The sequence below is a fragment of the Oryzias latipes genome, chromosome 19 (genome assembly GCF_002234675.1).
Source record: "Oryzias latipes chromosome 19, ASM223467v1".
Taxonomy (NCBI): Eukaryota; Metazoa; Chordata; class Actinopteri; order Beloniformes; family Adrianichthyidae; genus Oryzias; species Oryzias latipes.
The window spans coordinates 23,008,571-23,025,684 of record NC_019877.2 but is presented as its reverse complement, the minus strand read 5'-3'; the positions used below and the strand labels follow the sequence as shown (position 1 = coordinate 23,025,684).

Here is a 17,114-nt window from a genome sequence, read left to right as displayed (position 1 = left end):
GCTGGTTCTGCTCCGGATGCCTTTATTCAGTTTGGAACACATAAAAGGTCAGACTGACAGAAGCACATCCGATGGATTCACTGACCTGCAGTGGAACCCAGCCTGGACTGTTAGGAGAAACGGATTTGACACGATTACAGGCAGACAAAGACCACAGTTCATCTTTATGCAGAAACGGATGAAACGGGAACGTCTTTCCTCCAAACACATCGCTGAACTCGATGAAGAAAAATTCACTGGAAACATGAAGATCAACGCATGCAGCTCCTGTTTTCTGCATACAAACCAGCTGGAACTGAACCCTGCAGGCAAAGTGCAGCTGATGGAGTTCAATGAAACCGGACTGATGGAGCTTTATAATTAACCGCAAAGCTAACAAAAAGGTCTGTTTTCTGTGTACCGCCTCGATGTTCGCTTTTGCAATGTTTTACTTCAACATGTAAATTAAATAGAAACGACTTGCTGAGCAAAAACCATCGATTTCTTTGTCCTTCATGGGTGCTGCAGCAAACCCTGCAGCCGCTTCACTTTCCTCGCTGTTCTTGGAATGTTGGCGCTTAGCTGTCGGCGCCGTCGTTTCACGAAACCTCATCCTCTTCAGTAACTTTTCCACTTTAAAGAGGCTTCCAGGAGTTCAGGGGTTCAGGGTGGGAAAGTCTGCTCGTCCGGTTTTCAGCCACAGCTCAGCCAGAATCCTGCACATCCTGGGTACCTGTGCCCTCAGGTAACCAGGATGTGCCTGTACCCACAGCTCCACCTCTGACATGCCTGCACTGGCTTTGTAGACCTGACCGTAGATCGCAGGCCATGAAGTCCTGTTCCTCTGGAGAGGTTTAGCGGATCGTGGAGAAGCGTTCCTACAAAAGGAACTTGATCGTCTTCTGAAAACAAGTCGCACTGAGATCTGAAAGCAGCTTTCCCATGAGACACTGCAGCTCTTTTCAGACCTCAGGATCACAGATTCATCCCCAGCTGGAGGTCCACAGACCTGACAAATCTGTAAGAAACACCTGAAGCTACCATCTCTGTAAAAAAGCCTCCAAGGACGGGATGAGAAGAACATTGTAAAAGAAAAAGGTCAAAAGCCTGTTGACAAACTTCAACGAAGGGAAAAACTTTGTAGATAAATCTGGCATTGACTTCACTGCTCCGCCTTCTGCTGCTTCATCGTGGTCTCCAGGTGGAGCTGAGGTCAAACATTCTTACATTCAGGAGGAACCTTCTTCAAAAGACTATAAAAAAAAAACAACCTAAAGATCCTCACAAAGGTTATTCTCTGCAGAAAGGCCATTGTCCAGAAACACCACCGATTAAAAAGCAGCAGGAGTGTACCTGACATCTGGACAGGGGTTGGTCCAGAAGACCTCTCACTGCTGCACCCATTCAGTAGGTGTGGGGACTAAAGCTCCAGTTTCCATCGGCACATCGCATCTGTTTGTATTCTGTAACAGCTGGGATAGGCTCCAGCCACCATGGTGTCCGTACACTGGATCCAGCGGGTTCTGGTGAAGGGTGGGTGGGTGGATGGATGGGTCCATGTATCGGTGCCATGCGGGAGCTGTCCCACAGCGTTCAGCTTCTGTCTCCAGCTTGGGCCTTCGGACACCACTCGGTCTCTGGATACAGGAGGCAGTGGACTGACATGAACCTGAGGAGGAGGAGAGTCAGAGAAAGACGTGTTCACAAGCGTCCGGCAAACGTCACAGCAGTACAACACAAAGCCTTCTCCTCCTGGTCGGATGCTGAGGGTAGCAGCTGCCTGAAGTCCCCTAAACCGGTTTGAATTTGAAAACCATCTGGATCCGGCTGCCTCCACCACTTTGACGGGGTTTTTCCCCACATGTCCAATCCCCTGCTTCTGCTACTGTGGAGGACAGCGGCTCTCCTCCTGAAAGGCGGAGCTTTGGATCGTTTCTCTGGATCTTTGATCTGAAGCGTTTCCAGCGTGCTGGAACGTTCTCTTCCACGCCGCGACCTCTTTTTCTGCTGCAACGTCCGCATGATGACATCAGTGATCCAAGACGCCTGCAAGGAAGACTTGAGGGACTTTGTGTTTTAGTTACTGTACAATCAATGAAAACATAGACAGGTATCAGGTTTTTCTTCTGTTCCCTCGGGTACCAAGAAGCTCCGCCCCTTCATGAGAGGGCCTCATGATGGACTTTCACATCATGCCTGGCTCAGAGTGAGGAGCAGCAAGAAGGCTTTGCATAGCGTTTGCATTCACCTTGTTGGGTCCTCAGACAGCGAGAAGCCTCCGATGCCGACCACATTTCTTCTGTTCTCAAAGCCTCCATAACTCAGAGTCACCTGAGGAAAAACCAGGTCAGTGAGGAACGTGACAGCGGCGCATCAGCAGGTATCTGGAGTCTAGAGGGACGTCCTTAGACGCTTCAGGGGACGTCAGCATAATCTACGCTCCATATGTTCCCAGGCTGCAGACTGGTACCGGTTAGTGGGACAGTCACTACCCAACCTGGATTCTCTCCACCACATCCGACTCGTTCTTGCTGCATGTCAAGGCGCTCATTCACATTTTTAAAAATCCACCCGCCACTTTCTAGAAGCCGCTGCAGCGACCGATAAAACCGAAACCTCCGAGTTGTTAAAGTTCACAAAAAGCAAAGCAAACAGAAGACTTCAACTTCAAGAGAAACGTGCGTTTGACAAAAACCAGGAATATTTCCTCCAAATATGGTTTTATTGTGACAGCCGTTTCCACAGACCATAATAGTAGAATATTCAACAACCGGCCGTCTACGAGGATGCTGCTAATAAAGTTGTTCAAATGCTGATGATTACATTTATAAGTACTAGTTTTAGTGACGTTCTCTGTATTTACCCTGAAAGTCAGACGAGGCTGAAGTTGGCGTCTGATTCTTTAGCTTCTACTGTGACAGTTATGGGTTAAGAGAAACTCTAGATCCCGTTTTAATGGTTCCTGCAGGAAATCTAGAGGATGAGGATCAACTTTACCCTCAAAAGACATTGGACAGACGGGTCTGTGAAAACATGGTTCCTTCCAGGAAGGTTGGTATATTCTATCCATGCACAAGCTTCTAGATCTTTCTTTAGGTCTTCTCATTTGGCAGATTTAAATGTTAGTTACACTCCCCATCAACTCCTCTAGAAATAAAAGAATGCTCTCAAACGTAGAGTTTGAGCATTTACATCTCGGCAAAGAAGAGTCCAAATCTGCCGACTGATCAGCCAAAACCTCAGACCTGCGCCCGAAGCCCACCAGCTGCTGACGCTGTGACGGCTGATGACTCTTCGCCTTCCTGAAGCTCCCAGCTGCTTCGTTTACGTCAATCAGACTGAAACTAGAACTTATCTCTGGAACAGCACCATACTTTAATTTATGCACCTTTGTACGGTTTAGACGTCTTCTGTAATTTATATCTAAGAATTCTGTGCAGTTGATGGAGAACACGCCGTTAATCTTCTTTTAATTGAACAGCATGAAACCTTTTCCAGATGAGTGAATAAGCTGCCGTTAGAGCAGCGGTTCCTGTCAGCCCGTACTGTGGAACGTTAGTGATGTGGTCTTTCAGTAAACCAGCCGTTTATGGTTGGGTAGCCGGCGTCTAACCTGATCCAGCGCGGTGTCAACAGGTAGCTTCTGCAGGTTCTCCAGGTGAGAGTGGAACAGGTGTGTATGCGTCAAGCGGACCTCCAGCAGCGCCTCTATGATGTAACCGATGGTGCAGTCATCTGGAAGTCGGATCTTCTCTGCGGTGCTGATGAAATTCCCCAGACTGAAAGCACACCACAAAGCCCCACTGTGACGGTTTCCACAAACATGTGGCCTCAGTCCAAACGCATGGGTGGATGCATGTGGGGTGGGTTGGGTTGCACTATGCAGCGCTCTATATAGGGTGTTCTCCATGTTCTAGTTCTGTCTGAATCTACATTTCCAAAATCCAGGACCCTAGAAATTAATTTCCCAGAAGTCTTTGCAAAAAAAACAGAGTCCATGGATGCTCACTAGATCGGCGAATATAGACCACAATGGCAGAACAATGTATTTTTTTACTAAACCATCAGCGTTTTTATCATCAGAAGACAGTGGATTCATAAATAATCATTACAAAACGCTCATTAGATTTTAGATTTGTGAAATCGATGACATCATAGTCGCAGTTTTTAAAATAGGTGAGCGTTTTGTCCGAATTGCTTTTTTAAGTTCCAGGACACTACTTAGTGCTGCACCATCTAGTTTTTTAGTAGTTAGGGGGGGGAATTCGGACACAGCCGGTGTCTCTTCAGAGGGCTGGCATCAAGCTACCCCCAGAGGGCGCTCTCTCTCCCCCTCTCTCTGTGTGTCACGGGGTGGGGGGGGGCAGAAAGCATCACTTCTAACTGCACCCAGAACAGAATCCAGGCAACTGGAAGATTGAAACAGTTGACCCACCTGGCCCAGGGGCTCATTTTCAGGGCCAAACCTCGGCTGATGCAGAACCCCGCCCCGCCTGTGGCAAACCAGAACTTGACAGAAACCTGAAACCAGAAAAGAGTGTGTGTTTGAATGTAGGTCACGTCTGGATGCTTTCCACCTTCTCTGCAGGCACAGGTTTGGGTGGAGGTCCTCGTCTCTAAAGACGTCCGCTCGTCATCTCATCTCTGCAAAAATGTCCAATTCTGAGGAATTTTCTGGAGAACTTCAGTTTTTCTTCAACGTTATATTTACAGGATTGTTTTCCTCTTTCAGAGACTTTCCATCATTGAAGAACGATGACAAAGATCTGCAGGATCTGATCCTCCCCAAAGTAGAACCACAAAAATACTTTCCTCTAATGGTGTAAATGATCAATCTGTCAATAATTACCATGAAATTTTAGCTTTACATTTTTTAAAATAACTTTTGCTTTAAAAAAATAAAGAAAATTTAAAGCAAAAAATGACAACAATTCTGGTTAAAGACGTCAACCATTAAAACCTTAACAAATGAGTAAAGTTCAAATTGTGATTTCAGAATTTACTTTGGTGAAATCAAGACAAAAAAAACAGATAAATGTACTTTTCTGAGGGAAATAAATCAAAACATGAAAAAGTTTTAAAGGGTTTATATGATGCTACTGTTAAGCCTTTCACAGTAAACTCGTTACAGATCATTTTCCTATCAGGAAGTAAGACGACTTGATCTCTGAGGCTCCGCCTTTCTCCTTGTGGGTGCCGCCCATTTCATGACATCATCCTAGAGTCGGCCTCAGCTGCGTTTCTCCCAAAAAACAAACATCTTAACTTTTCCAAAGATGGACGTTCATACTGTTCATATAAGATAAAAGCGTTTTGCTGATAGCTCCACAGAGAAAGTGGGCGTGTCTGTTAGCCTGGGGGCGGAGCTGGCAGCGCAGACTCTTCCTGGAAGGGGCGGTTCCTCACTTTGTGATGTCAAAATGTGAGAACCCGCTCGTTTTCATGGATTGGGAGGGGCTGGGGCCCAGAGAGCAGGTTTGTAGAGGAATACTCAGAAATGAATGGATCAAAATACCACTTTGGGGTTGTTTTTAGTGAGGAATTAACATTATAAAACACTGAGGAGCTCACAAAGATGATTTTGAGTGATATAGACCCCTTAAGATAAGCCTTAGTGTGAATCAATCTATGTTGGACATATAGTTTCTTTCTTTTCTTTGAATATGTAATGAGGCGGTGTTTTCTGTGTCTTATAGTTATTCTGATGTCCTTCTAACTCTTTAGCTTCCTCAGAGATAAATCAGTGTTGTGTTGAGGATGTCAGTTATGTAACTGTAGGAAAACCTCGTCACTTCCAGGTCCAAAGTGTTGGGATAAAGAAACCTGCTCCTTTTTCTAGAGACTGTACTGCAAGCCAACTGACCGATCCATCACTCTTCACCCTCTCTGCGGCCTCTATGGTGTGATCCAGGCTGGGCCGTCCCAGGTAGACGTCCTGGCTGTGGTGGTAGGAGGACAGCAGGCGCAGCAGGCTGGGCAGGATCACATAGTTGTCGTCGTCCACGTGGCAGAACCATCTGCAACACACAAACCCCCACAGGGATGGGACCCTCTGCCGTCCCTCTGAGAGCCTCCCGCCGTCGGTCAGAGCGTCACTCACTTCCTCTGGGACTCGATGAACTTGTCGTACTCCACAGACATCTTGCAGCACAGAGCCTGGCGGGTGTGAGCGGCGGAGCAGTTGGTGTTGATGAGGTTCACTCCTGAGGCAGAAGACGTCTCCGTTCAGAAACAGGCAGACGGATCATGGAAGTATGGAGAGATGTTAACGCCACCACATTGCACACAAAACTTTCTAAGTTACAAATGAAAAATTCAATATTTGCTTTTTTTTTGCTTTCCACAGTATTTTTGTGTTTGTAAAATGTTTTTGCATGCTTTGTGTCTCATCTCGCTCAATTCTTATCTTTAATTTAACTAAGTTTCCGTTTAACGTGACAAAGCAACAAAAAAAAAAGAAGAAAAAGACAGTTTTTGAAAGCAAACATTAAAAAAATATTTGGAAAAAAAAAAGTTTTTGAAAGCAAATATATTATGTTTTCATTTGCAACTTAGAAAGTTTTGTGTGCAATGTGGTGGCTTAAATGTCACTCCATATCGACGTGTTTATACAAATGTACACCTTGTAGATTTGGTTTGTAGATTCATTCCCCACTATGGTCACAGTAAAATCTCTCCAACACAAGAGGTTTTCAGCTCTGTTAGCTCAGCTGCTGGACAGGACAAGTAAAACAAAAAACGTCTCCATCTAATGTTCATCAGACTAAAACCTGTTTAACTCCTTTTCTCTTGTTGCATTTCTGTATAACAACACATTTTTGTGTGAATGTGGAGCAGGCAGGGACTGCAAAGCCTCAGGTTTGTGGATGCAGAGGCTCTGGTCTGCAGGCCTCACAGCGCTCAGTCCGGCCTCTAGCAGCGATTAAAGCCGCTGGTTTCCTGCCTGCAGAACCGGATGATCAGCCACTACAGACCAAAAGCAAGCCGATCCTGCCCATATGTGAAGACAAACACTGCAGCAGAGTGATACACTGGGGAGGAGGGAGTGTGATGGTATGGTGCACGATCATCCTTGGGGGTCACTGGCTGTAGAAAATATGGATCCCCGCATTTTTGCAGATTGTCAAGCATAAAAATAAACTCAGAAACGTCTGTACGACTCACCAAAGAAATGAGCGACCAAACGCAAACGACTGCTTTTTCTGACAGCTGTACGTTTGCAACAGCGGACGGCATATGAGGGGAAAACCGAGGCGAAACAAGGAAACGTGCAAAAACAAAAGGCAGCATTTGATCGGAGAGTTTCCCAGAAAAAAGAAGATCTGCTCCTCTGATGGAGCCACGAAACTTCTGCCTCATTTCTCCAACAGTCCCCGTCCATCTGGGAAACCTTTGAGCTCCAACACCATGAGACGCCCCCAACTTCGTGCGACTTCCCTCCCCGACCTGCTTCTCCCAGACTCAACACACGGTTGTGGTTCTAAGGTCAGAGCGGAGAACCCAAGCGAAGAACCGGAGAGAAATGTGGCAACCGGAGCGAGCAGGAGCAGTTATCAGCAGTGACAGGACGGACGAAAGCTTCACTGGTTCTTACCTGTCCTCTGTTGCAGGTCTTTGTCGTCCCCATCGCTGAATATGAAGGTCTGAAACACAGAGACTCTGTCAGAGCTGAACCCACAGCTGCAGGAGCCTGAAGGGAGAGCCGGGTTCAGGCTCAGCATCATGGTGAAGGGTCAGTCTGGTAGAGCTGGGCTCAAACTGTTGATCCGGGTCATCAAAACAACCCAGAGCTTCACTTGTTAGCCCCCGACAGCTCTGCTGTTCCATCAGGCGTGTTGTCGTGGAAACACAGAGGTCCAACAGTCCACGACCACTTTGAGGGCGGGAGAGCGTAAACAAAGGCATGATGGGAAATGAGCATGGGCTTACTCTGAGGCAACAGTGAATTTCTGATGAGCTACTGCTGCTCTGCAGAAACTACGTCCTAGAAAACGACACGATCCTGATTAAAAACCACTGGGAACACTTTGAAAACAGATCAGAAGATGATCGGAGAGGAACTTGAAGGGAGGAACCACAGCGCTGTCAGGCTTATGAGGACCAAGGGTCGGCGACCTTTACCAGTCATAGAGCCGTTTGGATCCGTTTCCCACAGAAAGTAAACACAGGGAGCAGAAACAGGCTTTGGAAAACCCAGAGTTTCCAATGAACGGCATCATTTCACTGGTTTTTGAAGTTCATAGAGAAATGTTCGTTTGGGTTTCGATCAGAACTATTCCCACAAAACTAGCAAACGTGGTCATTAACTAGTAGTTCATCCGCTTCTCCAGTAGATTTTTGTCAACAAACACCTGTTTTTCTCATCTGATCAGGATGTTTTTGGGCTAAAGCTGCATGCTTATTCTGGGATGTCTCGCCACATTTGAGACTTTGTTGTTTGCTAATTCCTCATTACTTTATATTTAAAGTCGTTGAAAGCAAACAAATCTGCCCGGGTGCCAATAAACAGAACTTCAATTTCCTCCAGGTTCTCCATCGTTGTCCTGTTTTTAAAATCATTTTTCTGTACTTTCATGTTTATTGCTCACAGACCGTAGTCGTCAGCATAGAGGAGCCGCTCCAGGGACGAGCATCTCGCCTGGTTCCGACCCGCTCACAAAAATACAACAGCTGGTGGACAGACGACCCAGAAAGGTTCTGCATGATGAGGCTTTGATTACTTCTCATTCAACATGTCCCGTCTTTTTAGAAGAACTTTCCATCCCATAATAGACTCTGGTCCGCATTCACAGCTCAGACTCCCCCTTTTCCCAACTGCCCCTGGCTGTGTGAGGAAAAATTCCACACAGTGGGCGTGCCTCAACATGTTTGACCCCGCCCACGTCGAGGCACGCCTCGGTCGGCAGACTCCTCCCTCTTCCGTCCTGCTCGGTGTCGGGACGTGTCAAACATGCACGGCTTCTCAGGAAGCGTAAGCAGATTGAGACTACTTGGGTTAAAGGCTGCAGGATTTACCTCAAACCACTCGGTCCACCGGACCGGTCCAAGGTTCTGGTTGTGAAGACCATGAAGGACTTGGAGAAGTGTTTGTTTACGGACGTCTGAACCAACATGCAGTTTTAAATCAAAGAGTTAAATATTATTTCATGAAATAAGACGCCTGGATTCATCACATTTTGACCTCAGCTTTCAGCTGCAGAAGGATACAGACTAGGCCTGCACAATATACCGCAAATTTATCGTTATCGCAATATCAAGCAGTGCAATATCCATATCGCAAAAGTCAGCAAAAATCGCAATAAATTGTTACCTTAAATGTGCTAAAACAATCCTATGGCAGCTTGAAACATTTAACGAATCAAATAAATCCATTTATGCATTTGACCAATTGGATGGACCCTTTCCGATGTTGACCAATAAGATGAGCCCTTTCATGTTAGATGTTTGCCTCCTACGTCAACGAAGGTCATTTGGAGTATCATTTTTTTAAACTGTTGCAATGAGATGGTAATGATGTTCTTGGTTGTTTTGCCATTTGTTTATATACCCCAAATTATATCGTTATCGCAATATTGATCACTAATATCGCACATCGCAAGTTTTGCTCATATCATGCAGCCCTAATACAGACCTTAATCTAATGTCTGCAGACATCACAGCGAAGAGAACTATAAACTCTGTTTAAACCCAGAAGAACAGCTGTTAATTTCTAATTTTACTTCACGGATTCATGATTTTTCCTAATGTAACATCATTTTGCACATATTTTAACTTTTGATACTTGATCAATTTTTGCTATGAAAATTTCTGAAACAGTGTTATGTCTATTTTACTGCTATAGTATTATTATTAATCATGACTAAGTAACATAATCTGCATATAATTTAGATAACTGATCTGCATTTGCCATGTTGATTTTTTACATAATAATCTAAGTAATTCATCTTTGTCATGTGATTATTGATGTTTCAGGATTCTTAATTCTGTTTGATAAAATTATAAACTGGATAATAATGAATCATATAATAAAATGGTTACGGTAGAACAGGGGTGGATTATAGAAGTTCACTTACTTCCACTCCCTTTCCAGCAATATTTATTAATATGTCTAATTATCCTAAGTTTGTTTCGTCATTGTATGAATGTATAACTGATGATTGTAATGTTTTTGTGTATTATTTTTATGTGATTGCTTGAAATAAACCATTTCAAGCTTGAAATAAACCATTTCAAGCAATCACCCAGTAATCATTGGGCTACCTTTTCTGTTGTTTTTTTTTAACCCTAAAGCACCTGAATGAAAACAAAAACCTCTTGGGTGAAGCAGTGTGGTGCTGGCGGCGGTGACCGAGCGTCTGCAGCTCACCTGCTCCTTTGCTCGCGACACCCAGGTCTGGATCAGCAGCTCCAGTCTGGACTTGTGGTACTTTCTAGTGGTCTTTACTGCAATGAAAATGTCCTTCAGCTCCAGCTTATCCAGCGGCCTGGATCTGGGAAAAGGGCCCGTCTTTGCGGCCTGGGTCGGTTTAGCCCTGACGAGTTCTCCTTCATTCACTGAGCCTCCACTGAGCTTTAAGGGTGAAGGTCTTTTTCCAGGGCTGTAAGCTCCAGCTGAGACCTCGGCAGGCCGCGACTGGCCGGGTCTGACCTGGGGTCGAGGCTGAGGCCGGTCCACCTGCGGGGGGGGCTGGAGCGCCGGGATGAGCAGGAGGAGGAGACAGCAGAGCGCCACCGACAGCAGGAAGCAGAGTTTGCTGACGCCCACAGAGGCTGTGTGCATCCTGACCGGACTGGGTTTGTTCCTCAGCCTCCGGGCCTGCAGCCATGTCCGCCCCCACCAGCCAGAATCGTCATCATGGCAGCCAGAACCCCACACCTGCAGAGACATCTCCCATCAGCTCTGTCTTAGAGCAGCAATCACTTACTTCAATGGTGTTCCACAAGAGCCTCTTAAAAATGAACAGTCTGGCAGAATGAACACAGCAAAAGCCGCAAATGCAACTCTGTGCTTGTGTTCTGATGAGGTACAAACACTACAGTCAAGCAGAACTGAACCCGTTTGGATCAGCGTTTTACTCTGAGCCTGACTTTAGAAAAGGTCCGTATCTGTTAAAGCAGCGGTCCGGTCCGTGGGTCACTTGGTACCGGGCCACACAGAAATAATAAATAAAGTACATGGCTTTCGTTTATTTATTTCGGAATCTGAAAGATGTTTTATTTTGAAAAATTGCCCGATTCTCTGTTCAATCCTTCTGTTACTGGTGACGCAGGCCAAGGCGCTCGTCTGGGTCACGTGATGAGATACCGCTAAAATAAAACCCAGGAGCTAGCAAAATTAGTAGAAAACAAACGTTTTTGGAAAGTTTCTCCAGCCAGGAGACAGAAGAGGAGCCTTCCACTTCCAAAAAAAAAAGAAAGCTAACAATCCACAACTTAGAAGAGAATTTCTAATGAACTCCTGTCGCTCTGCAGAAACTATGTCCTAGAAAACATCACAGAATTTTTGTCTTTTTCCTAAAAAGCAGCATAAGGATCACTAAAACACCAGGGGAAACACTGTAACACTAGATCAAAAGATGATGAGAGTGGGACTTTAAACTCAACAAATAAATGGTGAATAATAGAATTACAAACTGCTCCAAGGAGGAATCCATTTGTGGATTTGATGCCTCAATCCACTAAGATCAACCCAGATTACTTTCAGGTTCTGAAGCAATAAAACGGAATCAGCACGCTGGAAGACCAGAAGGTCTTTAAAGTAGCCATGGCCCTTTTCCCTGATCAGTAACAAATAATATAAACAGATCACCATTTATGTATTCCTTCTCTGACTGTAAGATACTTTCCAAAAGAGGAAACAAAGCTGCTACCGACTGATGTACCTACACAACGTAAGCTGTAGTTCATCACGCAGAGTCTTTGTAATAGTCGAAAAGCTGAAGACATGTGGAGTTGTTGGTCAAACACAGAAGAGGAAGTGTGATGGTATGGGGTTGTTTGCTGGACCCAGGGCTGGTGACTCGTTCAAAGTGAAAGGTGGCCTGAACCAACAGCTTCCACAACAGTTCTGCAGCTGATGATGCCAATGTGCATCAAACCACTGAGAGCAAAAACACGCGGGTTCAATTCTGGTGACCGTGGATCAGAAGTTCATGACCCAACAACCGATGTGACACACAGAGAACCAGAAGCTCTTTGTCAGTAGGCGGTAAAACCTCCGGGATAACTTTAGACTGGACACAGAGTCAGACCCTGAAGACCCAAACACCGCCCCTGACCTGTCCTGACCGACGATCCGGAGCTCAGACCCACCGCGCGCGGACTTCAGGCTCGTGCCATCCCCGTCAATGACGTCCACGTCCACAGGACGATGTCGGACGGCTTGAAACGAATCTTCTGTTCGTTCTCGGGACTGCGGTCCACGGAGCCCCCCCACCTCAGCACGAACGGACCTCCGTCTTTGGAAACAGGAGCGGGGGGTGGGGGTGGGTGTCTGTGTTGAATCCACTCAACTCGTTGGAAACATTCTAAAATCTCGCCAACTTCATCTAAAAGTTTCCAGGAAGCTGCAATCTGTATATCCGCCTGGTACTTTCAGAATAAGAGCCCCGCGGCGAGCGCAAGACAGACTGACTCCTCCCCCCTGGCGTTTCAAACAGGAAGTGCCCTCACATTCCTTTTTTTTTTTGTTTTTTTTTTTTATTGAACACAATAAAAACAACACCAGGAGCCTGTTTCAGAAAGGAGGTTAAGTGTAAACTCTGAGTGCGTTAACCCTGAAATCAGGGAAACCCTGGGTTTTCCGTTTCAGAATGGGAGGTTTGTTAAACCAGAGAAAGCAGAGTAAGTCAAACCCGTTTCTGAAAGAGGGGTAACTTATACTCGGAGTCAGTGTCCATGGTTACTTATGCTGTGAACCTAACCTGGTCGGGAGCAGGTTTTATTCTCTAAACTCAAGGTTTCTGCCGGTCCCCTCCCCTTTTTAAAGACGAAGGGGTATTTTTCGCTTTAACCTTCATTGCCCAAATGTCCGTCACACAGAGACAAGTGACAAGAATGGCTTGTCCTTTTTTGGAGGACCCAATAGACGAGGAGGCTGCATTAATTCGTAGAGAATTACATTTACGTCGTACGAGGATTTTGAGACCTAGACTCGATTTTTTGTCATTTCCCCATACGTTTTTGTTTGAGCGTTACCGTTTTTCGTTGCAGTCAATTACATATATACAATGAAAACAACATTAGGTCTTGCTATGTAGATGTTTCATATGTCAAATATTGTCAACAAAGCCTACATCCATGACATGCTCATATTTGACCTGATTGAATTATGTTTTTATACTTCATTTTTAGCTGCTGCCATGTTCTTTTAATTCCTGCAGGATTGCATCTACATGAAAATGAAATCAGGGACATTGAATTAGATTAATGTAACAATTACTTTTTGGAAACACAATTTGCTAGCACTGCTTACTTTCTTAATCCCACATACACCTATACCACTCGATCAATACAAGGGTAGACAAAAGTTTACTTTTAAAAACACAATTCTGTAGCAGCCCATGCAGTGTCTCATGTTCATGCATTTACTACTGCAGTTACGGTAGTGGGACTGTAGGGGGCATGTGTTCTGCTGTGCAAGATTTATAATAAAGAGACCTGTGGAGTGAACAGACGTGTGTGTCTGAGCGCCATAATTTCATTCACATCTACCGACACCGAACCCTGTGAGGCCGGCTACAATTACATGTATTAATATTAAACTGACCAACGTTTGCAAGAGGGGAAAGTTAACAAAAAAGTCCTCTAAACATTACTGACGTTAAATGCATTTTCCCCCCAGATTGGTTCTGTATACTATGCAGCATTTCATGCATTTACACCAGGAATAACACTTCAAAAGTACACCTAAATATCGCCATTTTTTTATTTCACACCTTACGCTATTTAGAAAGTTATTACAGCCAATATTTTATAACAATGATTTAAATGCAAACTTGCGCATTAACTGGAGCAGCTATGTTTTCCCACGCTAACTGTCTCTGTTTTGCAGATGCAGCGGTGTTGCTTTTCTTCTGGAATATGTGCTCATGTTCACTGTAATTCTGCAGCAGCACGTCAAGTTCAGCTGGCGAAAAATACGCAGACCTCTTTTTTTCCACGGTTGCCATGGTGACTCGTGATATCTGCGCTCCATTGATAATGCCTTCTTATAGTCGCGGTGCGCACGCTAAACTCCGAATCAGTCCACTCAGAATTGATTGACCTAACTCGGATCAGCTTCTCTGAAACAGAAAACTCAGAGTTGTTAATCTCTCGATTGACCAACTCAGAGTTCAAGTTTAACCTCAGAGTTGGTTGAACCTCCTTTCTGAAACAGGCCCCAGAACATTTACATAAAATTCACAAAATATGGTGAATACAAGAAAGAATACCGCAATTTGAAAGGATTCAAAAAAAGGACAAAAAAGTCTGATCAGCATGCATACATGAGCCTGTCCATATTCATAATCATAGAGAAATTAGGGAAAACGGGGGAAAATTCAGGGGGATAAAACAGATGAATAAACTGTCTCAGATTCTGGGAATGTCACTCAGGATTTCATAAACTGTTATGGCTTTAGGTGAATTGATTAATTTGATGGATTTTAAGTCTAAATTGACCTCATTGTTAAAGAAGGTAAAGTTAGGGTGACATTTCTGTAACCTCTTTTTTTGTATAGAAAACTTGGCTAAACATAACACAGTGTTGATACATACATTATTGACATTGTTGTGTAGTGACAGGCCAAAGATTATTACTTATTTTGAAAAGAAGTCCATAATGAATGGGAATTTATTTTTTAACCATTTGTAAACATCCAACCAGAACATTTGTACAACATCACACAGGAATAAAATGTGTTCGGTGTCCTCAACAGCAGTTTGGCAGAAGGAACAGCTGTTGTCATCAATGTTGAAACATAATCTAAGTCATTCTCTGGAGGGAAAAATATCATTCATAATTTTAAAGTGTGTTTCTGTAACTTTTGAGGGAATAGAAAGTTTCATGAAATCGGTTCTTAATTTAGTGACAACATTTTGTTCAAATGTCTGCAGTGTATTGTTTTTGTTCTGTCGTCCAGGAAAAAACCTTTTACAGGGCTGATCAAAGAGTTAATACATTGTTTGTCCATAAAAGGGCAACTTTCAATTGACAATGTGGCTAACTGTGGTTTTATCATTACATGTGTCATTGTGTTCCTTGTTATAAGATTATATTTAAGATATAAATATATAGATATATATATATAGATACAGAACAATTTATAAGATTGTATTAGAAATACAAATTCTCCAGGAAGAGAATTACCTACTTTTAAGAATTCTGAAATAGGACGATTGAATTTATGTCTTAAACAAAATTGCTCATAATCTAATAAATTGCCCTCCGTATCCATCAGATCAGACACTTTCCCTTAAAGCGGATGAAAATGAGAAGCTGAACTACGTGGATGAACTCAGAGATGCAATCGTTCATTGATGCTAAGTGTCTGCTGATTCTAGAAAGCCAAACAAATGTCAGCAAATACTCCAGCAGGAAACTCCAAAGGATGTTAAAAAAGAGGAAAAAAACAGAAGAAGAACGACAAAGAGAAGAAAGTGAAGAATAAAAAGTCAAAGAGCCTAAAGAAAAACCTGAGAAGAGGTCCTCTATCGCAAAGTTTTTTTTTCAACTTCAAGACATAAATGGAGAGAACTTGAAGGAGGCTGGAGGTCGTCTGGACATTAATAGTTGGGTTGTCATGGTTACAGGGGGATAGGGTTTCAAACTATTAGGGTCACACAGGCAGGAGTGTTTTTAGAAAACCTCTAAATCAGGGCTGCTCGATCCTGGTCCTTGGGCCTGTGTTTTTGCTTCCAGTGCCTTCCTTCCTTCCTTCTTGCTGCTAATTTGCTGACTCAGGTGTTTCCATGTTCTGACTGACTCAGCACACCTGGTCCAGGTACCAGCAGGGAGGGCTGACGCAGGCGGGGTGGTAGATCTGGAGCACCAGGATTTGGCAGCCAAAGTCAACATTTTTTCTTAATTAGTATTATAAGTTTGCTCTTAAAGAAAACAAGGAGACCTGTTCTTTAAAACACAATAAAAACTCTGAAAATATTTCCAAATCTGTTCATGTGACTGATCTAAATGTTAATCATAACATTAATATTAATATTAATTAATAGGACCCAGCAGGAATAGCAGAGGACCCAATGGGGACTATGTATATATGAATAAGATAAGATAAGACTTTATTTATAAGCATTTCTTTTGTCTGCAGCAGCAAAAAAAGACATCCAATTAGAAAAGTGACATTCAAAATAGCAAAAGTAACATTCAAGCAACTAACCTTCAGGTTTAACAGTAATAATACACATATTTAAATACATTCATTCATTCATCTTCTTCACTTTATCCCTTACGGCACATGTGTCAAACTCAAGGCCTGGGGGCCAAATGTGGCCCTCCATGTCATTTTATGTGGCCCTCGAGAGCATAAAAGTTTCTAATTTCTTAAAATAAAAATTGGTGTGTATTTATTCATATCTAGGGGGAATCGCACTTGAAATATCGGATTGGGCAACTATACTTTGGACTTAAACACTGTCCATATAACCTAACCTGACAGAATCAAATTTAAAAGGATTTATGCTGCAGTAGCAAGCAACCATCTGTTTTTTTATGCAACTGCAATTGTCACTTTAAAAAGTTATAATAAATAAATAACGTGTTATTTAACATTAAGGAGTAGTTACGTTTATTTTTCAAGTTTTTTCTGGCCCTTTGAAGACAGCCACTATGCTAATGTGGCCCTCGGTGAAAATGAGTTTGACACCCCTGCCTTACGGGGTCACGGGGCTGCTGGAGCCTATCCCGACCACTTACGGACGAAGGTAGGGGACACCCTGGACAGGTCACCAGTCTGTGGCAGGGCCACAATCACACACCCATTCACTCTCCCACCTATGGACAATTTAGAGTTGCCAATTGACCTATGAAGGAAGCCGGAGACCCTGGAGAGAACCCACACATGCACGGACGGGGAGAACATGCAAACTCCCCACAGAAAGGCCCCCCATTGATGCTCTGGTTCAGGTCCACCAGCCGG

General features: G+C 43.9%; 1 protein-coding gene across 2 annotated transcripts; it reads right to left on the bottom strand.

Annotated features, from left to right (window-relative positions):
- Nucleotide 1: 1 nt before the first annotated feature.
- rfng (RFNG O-fucosylpeptide 3-beta-N-acetylglucosaminyltransferase) lies at nucleotides 2-12,570 on the bottom strand. 2 transcript variants are annotated; one of them, XM_011488538.3, is made up of 9 exons: nucleotides 12,258-12,570; nucleotides 10,346-10,855; nucleotides 7,574-7,622; nucleotides 6,080-6,182; nucleotides 5,843-5,996; nucleotides 4,415-4,500; nucleotides 3,593-3,758; nucleotides 2,228-2,310; nucleotides 2-1,648 (listed from the first exon to the last, which is right to left on the bottom strand). In XM_011488538.3, exons 2-9 carry the CDS (start codon nucleotides 10,757-10,759, stop codon nucleotides 1,573-1,575), a joined length of 1,131 nt encoding a protein of 376 aa, XP_011486840.1. In that variant the 5' UTR covers nucleotides 10,760-10,855; nucleotides 12,258-12,570; the 3' UTR covers nucleotides 2-1,572. The 2 variants fall into 2 exon arrangements, with proteins under 2 accessions (XP_011486840.1, XP_004080777.1); XM_004080729.4 differs by having other exon boundaries at nucleotides 12,292-12,570.
- Between the last annotated feature and the right edge of the window lie 4,544 nt (nucleotides 12,571-17,114).

Excerpts from the sequence above, each read along its gene's own strand:
- rfng (XM_011488538.3), bottom strand. The coding sequence starts at position 10,759 with ATGCACACAGCCTCTGTGGGCGTCAGCAAACTCTGCTTCCTGCTGTCG. Across the intron at positions 7,623-10,345 it reads TGTCGCGAGCAAAGGAGCAG|ACCTTCATATTCAGCGATGG; the intron begins GTGAGCTGCAGA and ends TCTGTGTTTCAG. Across the intron at positions 5,997-6,079 it reads TTCATCGAGTCCCAGAGGAA|ATGGTTCTGCCACGTGGACG; the intron begins GTGAGTGACGCT and ends TGTGTGTTGCAG.